The following is a 15,706-nucleotide window of genomic DNA, read 5'->3' as shown; positions in this document are numbered from 1 at the left end:
CCAGTGTGGCTGCAGTGGACTGTGCCTGAAGGGGACTCATGGGAAATGAGGTCTGAGACATGACAGCAGGGAGTGAAAGCTCATCGCTCAGTACAAGATGAGGATTTGAGTTTCATCCTCAAAGCAATAGGAAACCACTGAAGGGCTTTCCCCAGAGAAGTGAAGTGATCTGATGTGTGTGTGTAGCCTTTGTAATTTACTCATTTATTTGGCCATGTTGGGTCTTAGTTGCGGCATGGGAGGTCCTCCTTGCATCATGCAGGGTCTTTGTCGTGGCGCACAGACTCTCTAGTTACTGCGTGTGGACTCTGTTGCTCCATGGCATACAGGATCTTAGCTCCCCAACCAAGGATCAAACCTTGCAATGCAAGGTGAATTCTTAACCACCGGGCAACCAGGGATGTCCCTGATGTGTGGTTTTTGAAGGCCCCTCTGGTTACCTGTTGGAGTACAAGAGTCTCTTGCTTTGCTGTCTGCCAGGGGTTTGTTCCACCACCACCACACCCAAGCACTGGGGAGGCCTAATGATGCCGGTACCCCGGCAGGGGCCTGGGGTCTGGCATTCACCCCTCCATCTCAGTCTTCAGGCTTCACTGGCCTCCAGCACAGGTCCACTTTCTAGACTAGTAGAAACATAAGGGAAGACACTGTTCTTTGTGTCTCTGGACTAACTTTACTTGCCATCATTTTGCTTTTTTTATTGTCTGCAGATGTTTGTGACATTCAGATTTTAAGTAAATGACAGAACACGGACGAGGAAATGTCAGGAAGAAGAGTGGCTCCCCTCCTTGAGTCTTTTCTTGCCACCCTCGCTGGTGTGAATATGACTGAGGAGTCAGTCTGGAGCCGAAGTCAAGTCACAAGTGGTTCCCAGGATCCTTTGACCCTGGCTGTTACCTCGCACCCGCCCATGGTTGCCTGGGGACAGTCTATGCTGCTCCTGCCCAGGTGTTAAGGCTGGATAAGCAGGAAGAGGAAGACCAAGCCGGGACAAAGCTGCCTTCTTCCTGCTTTCCACCCGCCCCTCGCCTCCTCCTCTTTTACAGCCCGGCAGGCTGATGTGAAATGAGAAACGCTGCCCTGATGTGAACCGCCCCATCCCCGCCCAGTGCCTTCCTGAGATCCACGGAGATTCCTACTGAAAGCAGACTCTACTCTGGCCTGCAGGGCATTGAGACACTTCTATATAGGCTAGTGTTTGTTCCCCAGGCCTGGCGGATCCATCCCCCCACCTTTAGTCTCTCTGAGGAACAGAGGGTTGTGGGGGTACTTGAGGAGAGAGGGTGTGGGGTGGGAGGGAGTAACTGCTTTGAAAAGGCATATTTGACTTAATTTTATATTTACAAAAACAAAAACAAGGGACTTCCCCAGCAGTCCAGTGGTTAAGATTTCGCCTGCCTATGTGGGGCAGGGCGGGGAGGGTGGGGGCAGGTGGTGGCAGGTGAAACTTATACCAGTTGTTACTAGTTTATCTTTGTTTAGGATAAGGCTAGATTATATCTGAGAAAAGTCGATTTTTTAAAAAATCCATAAGTAAATTGGGTGGTGTGTGGACACAGTGAAAGTTGTGATCCTGCTTTTCATAACTGAAGTGAAACTTGAGCCTGGGCCACAGCATTCGTCCTCTCCTTCACCTCTCACTGCTTCCCACTGACTTTCCATCTTTTCCTGCTACTTCTTTACTGGATTTTCTGTTGTGTAGAAAACCAGCTCCTTAGGTCTCTGTTGAAGTCTTTCAGCCCTCTTATTTTTTCTGCTTCTCTGGCTGAAGAATTATTTTCACGAGGATTCCAAAGTCTCATAAGTACTCTCCCCTCCAGGAGGGGAAGATTCCTGGTATATCACAGATCAGCGGTTCTCAAAGTGTGACCTCTGGGCTAGCGGCATCGGCATCACCTTGTTGGAAATGCACGATTTTTATTAAAAAAATTATTTATTTATTTTTGGCCGTACTGGGTCTTCACTGCTGTGCGTGGTCCTTCTCTCATTGTGACGAGTGGGGACTACTCTTCGTTGTGGGGCACAGGTTTCTTATTGTGGAGGCTTCTCTTGTTGTGGAGCACTAGCTCTCGGGTGTGCAGGCTCAGTACTTGCGGCTTGAGGATGCTAAAGCTCGAGCTCAGTAGTTGTGGTACAGGGGCTTTGTTGCTCTGTGGCATGTGGGATCTTCCCTGACTAGGGATCAAACCCGTGTCTCCTGCATTAGCAGGTGAATTCTTAACCACTAGACCACAAAGAAAGCCCAGAGATGCACATTCTTAACCCCTCACCCTAGACCCGCTGAATCAGAAACTCTGGGGGACCTGCGGTCTGGGCTTTAACCAGCCCTTCAGGAGATTTCAGTGCACACTAAGGTTTGAGAGCCACTGTCACAGAGGAAAAGTAGGTCCAGGGGCTGCTGTGGGGTTGTGCAAGGTCACAGTCCTGTTCTGGGCACCTGGCGCTCATGGGAAACTGTCAGGCTCGCTCGATTGCGAAGACAGGGACCGGAGACAGAAGAGTAAGCAGACAGAGAGCCAGCCAAGCACTGTGAGTGCCTTTTAGCCTGGTTCCCTCCTGAACCTTCCAAAGGCAGAGGTCAGTGATGTCAGCCAGGCGATTGGGAAGACAGCCTGGATTCCCACGTGGGCTCTGTCTTGATTAGCTGTGAAGTCTTGTGGAGTCACATAACTTCTCTGGGCTTCCTGGTGGGTTGTAACCCTCTGTGAATAGAGCAGGATTGTTTGGGGGAAATAAATGAGGTAACATTTGTGAAAACACGTGTGTGTGTGCGTGCACTCAATTGTGTCTGATTATTTGTGACCCCATGGACTATAGCCCACCAGGCTCCTCTACCCATGGAATTTCCCAGGTAAGAAATGCTGGAGTGGGTTGCCATTTCCTCCTCCAAGGGATCTTCCCTACCCGGGGGTCAAACCCTCGACTCTTGTGTCTCTTGTATTGACAGGCAGGTTCTTCAGCACTGTGCCACCTGGCAAGACTGAAAATACTTCTCTACAGTAAATTGTAACCAGACAAATAAACTCTTTACTGGAGCGAGTCTCAACTTTTCCCCAGTGGCCACACATGGGACAGATTATGCTCACATGCTGGACAAACTCCCGGAGCATTCCAACTGCAGCTTCTCTCGTTCATCTCCTGATCAACAGAGAGAATGTTGACAGCTGAGTAAGAAGTTCCAAGGGAACAGAAGAGATGTCTCTCTGCCCTGTGGCCTTGGCCTTGTCCGTCCCCTCCCCCCTCGCCACCAGAGCCCCATTCAGCACTGTGCTGTCTCCCCACTAGCATCTCTCTAGCCCTTTTCTAGAACACAAGCAGTCAGCTAAGAACTTTGCTTTATACTGATTTTTTACTGAGCAAGAGGGTGGCCATCTCCTAAAGGAAATCTCCAGGCTCCTAATGAGGCAGCAGAATTGGGGCTTCTTCTCCTCACCCGACTCTGCTCCAGGGTCAGGCTTTTACCACGATGGCCATGTCATCAGCAGAAAGCCCACAGTTGATGACTTCTCTGTCTTTCCTCGGAAAGCCCTGGCAACCCCATCTAAAGGAGTCCTCTCCTCCTTGTTAAGATACTGTTTGATTTTCTTCATTGTGTCTTACCAAAATCTGAAATCATTTTGTTTATGTTTATGGTCACCAGTTCTTGGTGACTGGGAGGTGCTACTCAGGTCACAGTCTTGGTTTTATATTGCTTCCAGTAAAAGCTTTTCATCAACTCGAAGGATATGAGTTTGAGTAAACTCCGGGAGATAGTGGAGGAGAGAGGAGCCTGGCGTGCTGCTGTCCACAGGGTCGCAGAGTCAGATACGACTTAGCGAATGAACAACAAATAGAAATGCATACCCAGGCATACTTTTAGATTAGGCAAACAAGAATTTTTTGTCTTGTTTTGTTTTTGTTTTATTTGCTGCCTTCCAACCCCCGCACTTGGCTCGGAAACAAGGAGGAGGAAGCCACACTTATGTTATCAAAACAACTTCATTAACTATCTGGAGTCTTCTATTAGTTTGGTCACAGAGTAATCATTTACAGTTCGTCTCATCCCGGGAGAGTCCGCATGCTAGACCTGAAGGGATCCACCAACTCCAGCTCACTTCCAGAATGTAAACCTCATGCAAGCTAGTAGTTTCTCTGTCTCATTGACAATTGCATTCCCCAACCTTGAGCAAGTCCTGAATTGGAGCAAGTACTCTGTAAATATAGTTGAACAACAGAATGAAGGGCAGACAAATAAGAATGTGGGCAGTTGTCTCCATCTCTGAAGAAGGAAGTGGTCCTTTGTCTTCCCAAAGCCCTGCAGCGAGAGACTTTGGGGAGCACACGAGTCTTTTAGAACAGTGCCAAGTCCACAGAAAGTTCTTCATTATGCTTCCTGTTGACAGAGGCCCCAGAAGACTCAGTTCCCCTCCCAGGATCCTAACATTCAGCCCCCCATCCTCTTTTTATGGCCATGCCCCAAGGCATGTGGGATCTTATTTCCCTGACCAGGGATCGAATCTGTGCTCCCTGCAGTAGAAGCAGAGTCTCAACCACTGGACTACCAGGGAAGTCCCCAAACATTTAGCCCTATAGTCTTCCTTGCACCATACCAAGTTGCTTTTGAACAAAATTCTGTACTCCTGTCTCTGAGTTCTTCCCAATAGCTCCTGAATTTTCAGAAAGCTGGTGGAATAAAAGGAGCCCTGGACATGGAGGATCAACATAGATTCTGGTCCAGGCATGACCACTGTCTGGCTGTGTATCTTTGAGGAAGGCATTTAGCTTCTTTGGAACTTGGAGTCCTTGCTTGTGTAGGAAGCATAAGAAACAAACTTCAATGATTATCGTATGAGTTGAACCATAGAAATACTTTTAAAACTGCAGAGCACATTTCTTCTAATTTTAGTTCTTGTTGTTAACCAGGCATGTGACCCATGAAATCAGCAAAGGCAGCTCCCAACATACCTAGAATTACATGCTGTTCCTGGTCCATATGCTGTCCCTCTAACCTTTGCATGTCAAAATGCAAATGAGTTGGTGAAATTATGAGACATATAGCCTCAAATATGCTCTAATTTATTTAAAAATATCATAGAAGATATATTTCAGAAATATTCTTTATTACTAGTTACAAACTGTTTACCAACTGTTTGTGTTAATATCTTGATTCCAGGTGACAGAAACTTGCCCAGGCTGATTAAGCAAAAATGGGAATTTGGGGCTGTGGAATTGAAGAGTCTGTGGCAAAGGAGCTTCAGAAATGGCTAGATCCAGGTGCTTAAATGAAGCTTCTGGTCAATTGTCTCCAGGTTTCAGCTCAGTTTTCTTTGCCAACTTCATTCTCAGGCAGAACCTTGAGACAGCTCTCTGAAGCTCCAGGATTACATTTTTCCAGCCTAACCACCCTGTGAAAAGAGTGTGCTTCTTTCCAAATCATTCTAGAAGAATCTAGAAATGATTGACTCTGGATGGACTGGCTTGGGCATGAACCCGAGTCTGGGTGACATGCCCTTCCCTGCAGCCCGTTGGGGCCAGTCTTTTTCCCCCAACCCCCTATCCTCTGCCACATGGACTGAGAGTAGAGATGGAGTGGTTGACTAAGAAAGAGTGGGATGTTGTCACCAGAAGAATGAAGGAAGGAAGCTTGGCAGGCCAAACTCCAGGGGTCCACTCACAGATGACCACAGGAAACAGGCTCAGCACAGAGGCGAAGACTGTTAGATCAGTTAAAAACCAGGGCGTTTCTCTCAGACAAGGAAGACCAGCTCTGCTGGGGACCTCCCCACCTTAACTTGTGTAATCCGTCCACCAGTTTATCTCTTCACTCAGTCACTCAGTTTTCTTGACCTTTACTCTTCTGGCTTCACCCGGTCACTGGCCATGAACTCCTCACCTTGGTTTCCTATTGGGTGACCCTGCAGTCACGTAGGCCTCTCATCTTCTTCCTTTTCTGGATCAGATCTTAGGGTGCCATCTCCTAGGGCTTACTTGGTGTTTGGGGTGATGAGCCTCATCCCATTCCCAAGCAGATGTCTGAGTTCAGCCCTGAATGGACATCTCCCAACTAGTGGACTAAGGTGCAGAGACACAGGTACTTCTGTCCTCTCAGGGTCTCCCAAGACATTTACATTTGAACTTGTGATGTGTCAGGAAGAGGAAGGTCAAAGGTTGAGCTCTTTCTCAAGCCACTCAGCCCTCTCTATTTCCCCCAAAACTCTGTTCCCCAAAATCTAATTCATCTTCTCAAGCCATGATTATTCTTCCAGATGTGGCTTTCATAGTTCAGGTATCCTGTTTTACATATTTTCCTGAGCTAATAATTTGAAATGAACTTGCATATGAGTTTGTTCATGTGTTGGAGAAGACCCCTGAGAGTCCCTTGGACTGAAAGGAGATCAAACCAGCCAATCCTAAAGGAAATCAGTCCTGAATATTCATTGGAAGGACGATGCTGAAACTGAAGCTCCAACACTTTGGCCACCTGATGAGAAGAACTGACTCACTGGAAAAGACCCTGATGCTGGGAAAGATTGAAGGTGGGAGGAGAAGGGGACGACTGAGCATGAGAGGGTTGGATGGTATCACCAACTCAATGGACATGAGTTTGAGCAAGCTCCAGGAGTTTGTAATTGACAGTTAAGCCATGTGCTGCAGTCCATGGGGTCGCAAAGAGTTGGACACAACTGAGTGACACTGACTGATGTACTCCTTTCTCTCCTCCTGGCCACACTCCCTGTTTGATTATTTTCCCTAGTCAGAATCCAGTTAAACTGGCTGCTCTTCATCCCTGTCTCACAAAACCACTCTAGAATCCCTAGACACATGTGCACCTAAAGAAGAAAGCGGGGACATGTGTCAAACTATCCCCCAGAGGGCTGGGGTTGTGACACAACCTGTCTGTGTGTGCAGGTAGGGCTTCTGATTCTGACTCCCAGTGTCCCATCTCCTGACTCCGTACTACCTCTGCCTTTTCCCCACCTCTTCTCTGCTTCAAGCATGTAAATCCAAGGTGACATCAGTTTCCTTGGATTTGACAAAGACACATAAATACATGAGAGATTACATGGTTCTATAGAAAATATGCCTGGTCATAATCCACGTCATATTGTGTAGAACCAACAGGCTACATTCTCATTCCCATGAACCAAGACGCTTGACCCCCATCCCCATGCTCTAGATTCACCCTCAGAGTCCCAGCATCTTATTTTCCTTTTACTCCATTGTCAACCTGGACCAAGATTTTCTCCTCTAGGACCAAGATTTTCTTCCAGGCACCATTTCTTCTCAGATCAGATGTACCTCCAATATAAACAATGGAATGAGGGAGAAACACCTCTCTGCTACTATTTTAAAAATTCTTTTATTTATTTAGTTTTGGCTGTGCTGGGTCTTCTTGACTGCTCTCAAGCTTCTCTCTAGGTGCAGTGAGTGGGGGCTACTCCAGTTGCAGTGTGCAGGCCTCTCACTGCAGTGGCCTCTCTTGTTGCAGAGCACTAGGGTGCTTGGGCTTCAGTAGTCGTGCTCTAGAGCGCAGGCTCAGTACTTATGACCCACGGGCTTAATTGCCCTGAGGCCTGAGGGATCTTCCTGGATTAGGGATTGAACCTGTGTCTCCTGCATTGGCAGGCAGATTCTTTACCACTGAGCCACCAGGGAAGCCCTCAGCTACATTAAAAAAATTTTTTTTATTGTGGTAAAAGTTGCATAATATAAAGCATACTATTTTAACCATACTTAACTGTACAGTTCAGTGGCACTAAGTACATTCACATTGTTGTACAACTCTCACCATCATTCATCTTCCAAATTTTTCACCTTCCTAAACTGAAATTCTGTCCCGGTTAAACACTAACTCCTCCTTCCCCCTTCCCACCCCATCTCCATGCCACGGATCCTGGCATCTACCAGTGCACTTTCTGACCCTATGAATTTGACTGTTCTAGGTACCTCGTATAAGTGGAATCAAACAGTATTTGTCTGTGCCTAATGAAAAATGGAATACATTTTTAAGGTTAAATTAACATATGTCCTACAAACAGAATGTACCTTCTTTTTTTCTCTTTCCTGCTGTGCAATACAGTAGGCCCTCACCAGCCATCTACATTTAACTGTGTTGTTGTTGCTGTTGATCAGTCGTGTCCGACTCTTTGCAACCCTCCAGGTTTCCCTGTCCTTCACCATCTCCTGGAGCTTGCTCAAACTCATGCCCATTGAGTCAGTAACATCATCAAACTATCTCATCCTCTGTTGTCCCCTTCTCCTCCTGCCCTCAATCTTTCCCAGCATCAGGGTCTTTTCAAATGAATCGGCTCCTCGCATCAGGTGGCCAAAGTATTGGAGCTTCAGCTTCAGCATCAGTCTTTCCAATGAATATTCAGGACTGGTTTCCTTTAGGATGGACTGGTTGGATCTCCTTGCAGTCTATGGGACTCTGTAGAGTCTTCTCCAACATCACAGTTCAAAAGCATAAATTCTTCAGTGTTCAGCTTTCTTTATGGTCCAACTCTCACATCCATACATGACTACTGGAAAAACCGTAGCTTTGACTGGACAAATCTTTGTTGGCAAAGTAATGTCTCTGCTTTTTAAAATGCTGTCAAGGTTAGCCACAGCTTTTCTTCCAAGGAGCAAGCACCTTTTAATCTCACGGCTGCACTCACAATCTGCAGTGATTTTGGAGCCCAAGAAAATAAAGTCTCTCACTGTTCCAACAGTTTCCCGGTCTATTTGCCATGAAGTGATGGGACCAGATGCCATGATCTTTGTTTTTTTGAATGTTGGGTTTTAAGCCAGCTTTTTCACTCTCCTTTTTCACTTTCATCAAGAGGATCTTTAGTTCCTTTTCACTTTCTGCCACCAAGGGGGTGTCATCTGCATATCTGTGTTATTAACTGGGTTATTCTACCTTTTTTGTTTGTTTTTTATTGAAGGATAATTGCTTTACAGAATTTTGTTGTTTTCTGTTAAACCTCAACATGAATCAGCCATAGGTATACATATATCCCCTCCTGTCACACAAGTGTATGTTCCTCGGTTCTTTGTCTCATCACAACAAAGATTTGGAGCGACGGACATTAAAGCCCTCGGTGTGTCACAGCTCTCAGGTCTTGGACAAACCATGTTATAGCTCTTAGGCAAATCAGTGTTACAGCTCTATTTTATTTAGAAGATAAACAGGAGAACCATCCTCAAAGAGTGAGGGCATGCTAACCCAAAGACTCAAAGAGAAGAGAGTGGAGGAGCGCACAGGGGAGGGAGAGAGAGAGTGAGAGAGGGAGAGAGAAAGAGCGCAAACACGCGGGAGAGAAAGTCAGTGAGAAAGTGCTTTGGCTCCTCCTTTTATACGTTTTTTCCTCTGCCTGGGCCTGCCCTATGCAAATTGGGCTTAGCCAGGAGTGCTGTTTGTTCTGTTTGTTCTGCCTGAAGTCTTCACTCTGGTCCTCGGACCTTCCTTTGCCCTTCCTTGTCTTTTAGCAACCGCCATTTTGGACTCCTTTTCCCTATTCTATCTACCTAACACCTCCCTTTTGAAACTCCCTCCCATCTCCCTCCCCATCCCACCGCTCTAGGTTGATACAGAGCCCCTGTTTGAGTTTCCTGAGCCATACAGCAAATTCCTGTTGGCTATCTGTTTTACATATGGTGATGTAAGTTTCCATGTTAGTCTTTCCATACATCTCACCCTCTCCTCCCCTCTCCCCATGTCCATATGTCTATTCTCTATGTTTGTTTCTCCATTGCTGCCCTGTAAATAAATTCTTCAGTACTGTTTTTCTAGATTCTGTATATGCTCTCCTTTAATGTTCCTGACAGTCTGGATTTGGTTAAGAAAGATGAGGCATGGGGGGACAGACCACTTCTTTACCCTAAGGGCCTGGAGAAGTTCTCTGCCCCACCTTGCCCATGCTGTTGCTGTTTAATCATTGAGTTATGTCCAATTCTTTTGCAAATGCATGGACTGTAGCCCTCCAGCCTCCTCTGTCCATGGGATTTCTTAGGCAAAAATACTGGAGTGGGTTACCATTTCCTTCTCCAAGGGATCTTCTTGACCCAGGGATTGAACCCGAGTCTCCTGGTTGGCTGGAGGATTTTTTCTTTTTAAACCACTGAGCCACCTGGGAAGTCCTGCCCTTGTGTATACATGTACAATATATGGACATACTGACATAGTCCATTTACGTGTACCTGCCATGTGTATATCTGGAGCATATGCCAATCCACTGGGTCACTTTGAGGGTCTCAGGCCTCATTTGAGCTCATTTTCCTGTTGGCAAGTAGCACATACCTGGTCTGTTCCCTCCCACTCCCTACTGTGTGTCGACTACAGGGCCAGTGTTGGAAGAAGAGCTGGTGGGAAGGTGGTCGTGGTAGCAGGGGCTTCTGCCAGCCTTTTCTTTGAAAGAGCTGGATTTACGCTATCACTTTGGAGAGAGTTTGGCAGTTTCTGCTGAAGCTGAAAATGCAGATGCCCATGCTCGCAGTATTTCCCTCCCTGGAGGAACGTTCCCACAAGTGCACAAAAAGACATGCACAGGGATGTTCAAAGTAGCATTGCTATGCTGGTGGAAAATCTTCAAGTCCACAAATCATTTTGCTCTTCCCTGGCTCCCTCTTATCACTCTGCGCCCTGCCCCTGTAGTGGAGTTTCCTCCTGGGAGTGATGTTGTAAATGCTAGACCTGGGCTCTTCGGTGGACTTCCGTAATCCAGCAGGTCTCCACCCCAGTGGGGTGGGAACAGAGCCTCTGCCAGTTGAGGTGAGAATCACAGGATAGTATGAAAGTAGGATGGCGTGGATGGCTTGAAAATACATGTTTAATATAATTTTACCTTTGCAAAACAGTATTTGTTTAATGTGACACAAATGACAGTAGTTAGCAACGTATCATCATCAAAACGGCATGTGTTTCAAGGTTGTGGAGTGCTAATTGTGGGCGTGGTATCTTGAGCCCAGTTCAGAGACAGAGCTCTCACAGGAGTTTACATAAACCAAGTGACTGATTTCCTTTCCCGTGGAAGTGCACCTTCCCCACCACTAACCTGAAAACTGGAAAGGCTGAGATATGGTATTGTTGCAGGAAGGTGGACCCCTTCCAGGGCCCGAAACTGGGCTCTTGTCTAACACTCGGAAATGAATTGTCTGAGGAGACCCATGTGCTGACAAAGCGAGAGATTTTACTGGGAAAGGGCACCCGGGTGGAGAGCAGTATGGTAAGGGAACCCAGGAGAACTGCCCTGCCACGTGGCTCGAAGTCTCAGGTTTTATGGTGATGGGATTAGTTTCCGGGTGGTCTTTGGCCAATCATTCTAATTCAGTCTTTCCTGGTGGTGCACGCATCGCTCAGCCAAGATGGATGCTAGCGAGAGGGATTCTGGGAAGTGGACGGACACATGGTGTCTCCTTTGGACCTTTCCCGAACTCTTCTGGTTGATGGTGGCTTATTAGTTCCGTATTCCTTATCAGGATCTCCTGTCATAAAACAACTCATGCAAATGGTTACTATGGTGCCTGGCCAGGGTGGGCAGTTTCAATCAGTGTGCTTCCCCTAACAGTATTGCTAATGGTATCTTCAAACCTTCCTCTCCCCCTCCCCCTTAACACAATGCTCCAGGAATTATTTATCAGCAGGTGCAACAGTCGTTGCATTGAATTAGATTATATGAACTAGATGTTGTTGAGTACTCTGACTGCAAAATTGGGGCTCTAACTGGGGCTCTGTGAAACCCACCCAAATAAAGGACACTAAGTGTGTTCATGACTTTTACCCTGATGAGCTTTCTTTAATCTTTGCTGAAAAAAAAAAAAAAATCAAATGTACAGTTTTTTTTTCGGGATGACACTGGCAAATAGAATTAGTATTGAGCCTTCCTTTCCTCCAGTTAATACAACTTCTCAAATCAGAAACCCTGTCTATAGTTTAGATCAACATAGTGAAAGTGAAAGTGTTACTCACTCAGTTGTCCGCCTCTTTGTGACCCCATGGACTCTAGCCTGCCACGCTCCTTTGTGGAATTCTCCAGGCGAGAATACTAGAGGGGTTAGTCTCTCCTTACCCTAAGGTACTCCTAACATATTAAAATATCTGAAATAATCAGTACAATAAAGACAGAGCATATAATTTCAAATCAGTAATGTGAGAAATCAATAAGAGAATGATATGAGAAACAAAAGGAAATAAAACAAAAGGAAAAAAACCAACTTAATCCCGGAGGAAGGCAAGGGAAGATAAAAAGAAATATTAAAATATGAGGAAAACAGAAAGCACAAAATAAGATGGTAGGTGTTTTTTTTTGTTTGAATATGTTCCTGGTGACAATTCATCTGACCAGTACACTTATTATCAGGCCATGCATGATATGCATGTATGTTTCAGTATGTATGTATACTTCAATGAAAGTGTTTAAAAATAAGACGGCAGAAGTAAATCCAAATATGTTGGAAATTAATTATGATACAAATATAAATGAATGAAAGGGTATAGTTAAAAGACAAATACTTTTGAATCATAGGACTGGATTACAGAATATCCAACTACTGTATGTGTTGCTTATAAAAGACACATTTAAAACATCAGGATATTGAGAGTTTGAAAAGAAAAGGATGGATAAAAATGTACTAGGCAAATACTACTAAGAAAAAGTAGTACTACACCACGCATATTGGTGTGGCTGTATTCATATCAGACAACATAGATTTTAAGGCAAATTAATGTTGAAAGACATTCAACATTCTCAGAAGACTGAACTACAGGGAGAAATAGACAAATTCACTGTCATAGAAGGAGCCTGTAACCCACCTTTCCATACAACTGATAGATCAGACAAAAGTAAATAAAGGTTATAAAGATTTGAACATTCCAAATTAAAAAGTTTGATCTAAACTGTATAGCGAGAACTCATCAACAATTTCAGAACCTATATTCTTTTCACAAATGGAACATGAGATAGACTATATTCTAGACCAAAAAACAATTTTCAACAAATTTCAAGGAACTGGTACTATTAAAATAGTATTCTCTGATGGCAATGTGATTTACTTAGCAATGAGTAACAATAATAATAATAGGGTCAATTAAAATTTATATGCTTAAAAATTAAGAATCATTTCTAAACCCAGGAGTCAAAGAAAAGAAAATTAGGTGGAAATTAGAGCCTATTTAGAACTCAAAATAATGAAAATTCTGCAAATCAAAATTGTGGCATCTCCCTAAAAGTGCTCTTATGTGCATGCTAAGTTGCTTCATTCGTGTCCGACTCCTTGTGACCCCATGGACTGTAGCCAACCAGGCTCCTCTGTCCATGGATTCTCCAGGCAAGAATACTGGAGTGGGTTGCCATTCCCCTCTCCAGGGAATCTTTCTGACTCAGGGATTGAACCCGCATCTCCTGAGGCTCCTTCATTGAGGGAAATTAATAACCTTATATGGGGCTTCTCAGGTGGCACTAGTGGTAAAGAACCTGCCTGCCAAAGCAGGAGACATGAGAGACATGGGTTTGATCACTGGGTCGGGAAGATCCCCTGGAGGAGGGCATGGCAATCCACTCCAGTATTCTTGGCAGGCTACAGTCCAAGTCCACAGGGTCACAAAGAGTCAGACACAACTGAAGCGATTTAGCACACATGCAAGCAATAGCCTTATATACTTACATCAGTGAAGGACAAAGGCTGAAATAAATGAGTATCCAACCTTAAAAAGTAAGAAAAGGAACAACTGAAAAGACTCAATAAAGTAGAAGGAAGGAAACAGTAAAGATAAAATTAAGACATTAATGAAATAGAATACAGAGATAAATGCCAGAGAAAAGCTGGGTTTTTGGAAAATGTAACAGACATCTGGCAAGATTGATCAAGGAAAAAAAGCATATAAATACACAGTGTTGGGGACTGAAAATAAGACATAACTACTAAGAAGTATCCTGACCCAAGTTTCTTCACACCACCACTGACTTTTCTCTCAAGGACTTTTTTTCTTGCCCATTATAGACCTGAGCCCTCAACTGCTTTAGTCAGGGCTCACAGGCAGCATCTTATCTTGCTCTGTAGACCTCTGCCTGTGCTGGATGTTCAGACCCAACATGTGGAAATCACCCACTTCTGATTCAGGGCAAAAGGTAGAGCTAAAGAATTCTGTAGTAGATACAGCATACCTTGGCAATATGGCAGTTTTGTTTCTAGACCACTGCAATAAAGCAAGTGTTGCAATCAAGTGAGTCATGAATTTTGGTTTCCAGTGCTATGGGGTCACACAGAGTTGGACGCGACTGAAGCAACTTAGCAGCAGCAGCAGCATGGTGGCTCGGTGGTAAGGAATCCATCTGCCAATGCAGGAGACGCAAGAGATGTGGGCTCAATTCCTAGGTCTGGAAGATCTCCTGGAGTAGGAAAATGGCAACCCACTCTAGTATTTCTTGCCTGAAAAATTCCAAGGACAGAGGAGCCTGGCAGACTATAGTTCACAGGGTTGCAAGGAGTTGGACACAACTGAGCATACACACACATGCACACAAAAGCTTATACCGTACTTTAGACTGTAAACTGTACAATAACATTACATCCAAAAAAACCCAACGACCCACTTTTTAAATTTAGAAATACTTTGTTGCTCTTTGCAAAGTATTGCTCTTAGAAATACTTTATTGGCCATATACGGTTGCCACAAACCTTCAAATGGTAGAAACCACAGTATTTTGGAAGTATAATGTAAGGAGGTATGCCTATTACTGAACTCTGCCATCTTACAGACACCGGGTAGGGAAGGCAAGGAATTTCACGGCTCTGATATCCCAGGATAAAAGGGCTTATAGTTTACCACAAGCAGTACTAGCCACGAATGAGGAAATGTCATAAACCACAGGGAACAAAATGAAAACCCTCACCCAGTGGATGAGTTGGATTTAAGAGACCCACTGCTCTTCTTTGCCCCTTAAGCTCGGCACTGGAGAACTTGCCCTGGTTCTGTTTCATTGTTCCCCTTTTTGAGCCCCCTACTCCCCAAAACACAGTAACCCAGGCTGGCAAATCCAGTCTCATATGGCCGCACCTAAGCTCCCATTTCCTCTCTCGGCAGCTGGCTGTCCGGTTCGCCTCCTCCAGTACCCTGCCAGGGAGGCGCCCCCGCTCTGCAGCCTTTTATCAAAGGCTCTGCGCACAGCTGAGGAGGAGAAATACAAAATCAAAGGGTCGATGCACGCATTGAGAGCGGTGAGCACCACGGCGCAGACCCACCACCTTTCGCTGGTCTTATTGAAGAACCCCACCACGTGAGATACATTGTAGGGCCGGAAACAGACCAGGAAATTGAACAGCGTCGCAACAACCAGCGCCACAGCTCTCCAGTGCTTCCGGGTCACCACTTGCGACTGGGAGACAAGGATTCGCACCAAACGCCAGTAAAAGAAGATGGTGACCCCCATGGGGATGAAAAAGAAGAGGAGGCACAGTTCCAGCCGCACAGGAAGCACCACGCACAGCTGCTCTTGGGTGAAGTTGTCATAGGAGACAGGGCGGCTGTTGGCCTCCCGCGACGAGTTGGTTGGTAAGTACTGGACAATGATCACAACACTACAGTGTCCAAAGGACAAGAGCCAGATGGCCACGGCAGCGATCACTCCGTACACGGGCCGGCGGTTCAGCTTGTACTGCAGGGGGAAAGCCACGCTGTGGTAGCGCTCCACGCTGATGCCCACCAGCAGCCACGTGCTGCAGTAGATGCCACAGTAGAAGCCGA

General features: G+C 45.6%; 1 protein-coding gene across 1 annotated transcript in view; it reads right to left on the bottom strand.

Moving 5' to 3' along the window:
* Positions 1 to 15,005: 15,005 nt before the first annotated feature.
* LOC104995417 (free fatty acid receptor 2-like) overlaps positions 15,006 to 15,706 on the bottom strand; it is a 966-nt gene continuing 265 nt past the window's right edge. Inside the window, exon 2 of the mRNA XM_010849294.1 lies at positions 15,006 to 15,706. Within this exon, the coding sequence (XP_010847596.1) occupies positions 15,006 to 15,706 (701 nt within the window).

Source organism: Bison bison, unplaced genomic scaffold, assembly GCF_000754665.1.
Source record: "Bison bison bison isolate TAMUID 2011002044 unplaced genomic scaffold, Bison_UMD1.0 scf7180017864280, whole genome shotgun sequence".
Classification (NCBI taxonomy): domain Eukaryota; kingdom Metazoa; phylum Chordata; class Mammalia; order Artiodactyla; family Bovidae; genus Bison; species Bison bison.
This window is presented reverse-complemented; position numbering and strand designations above follow the sequence as displayed.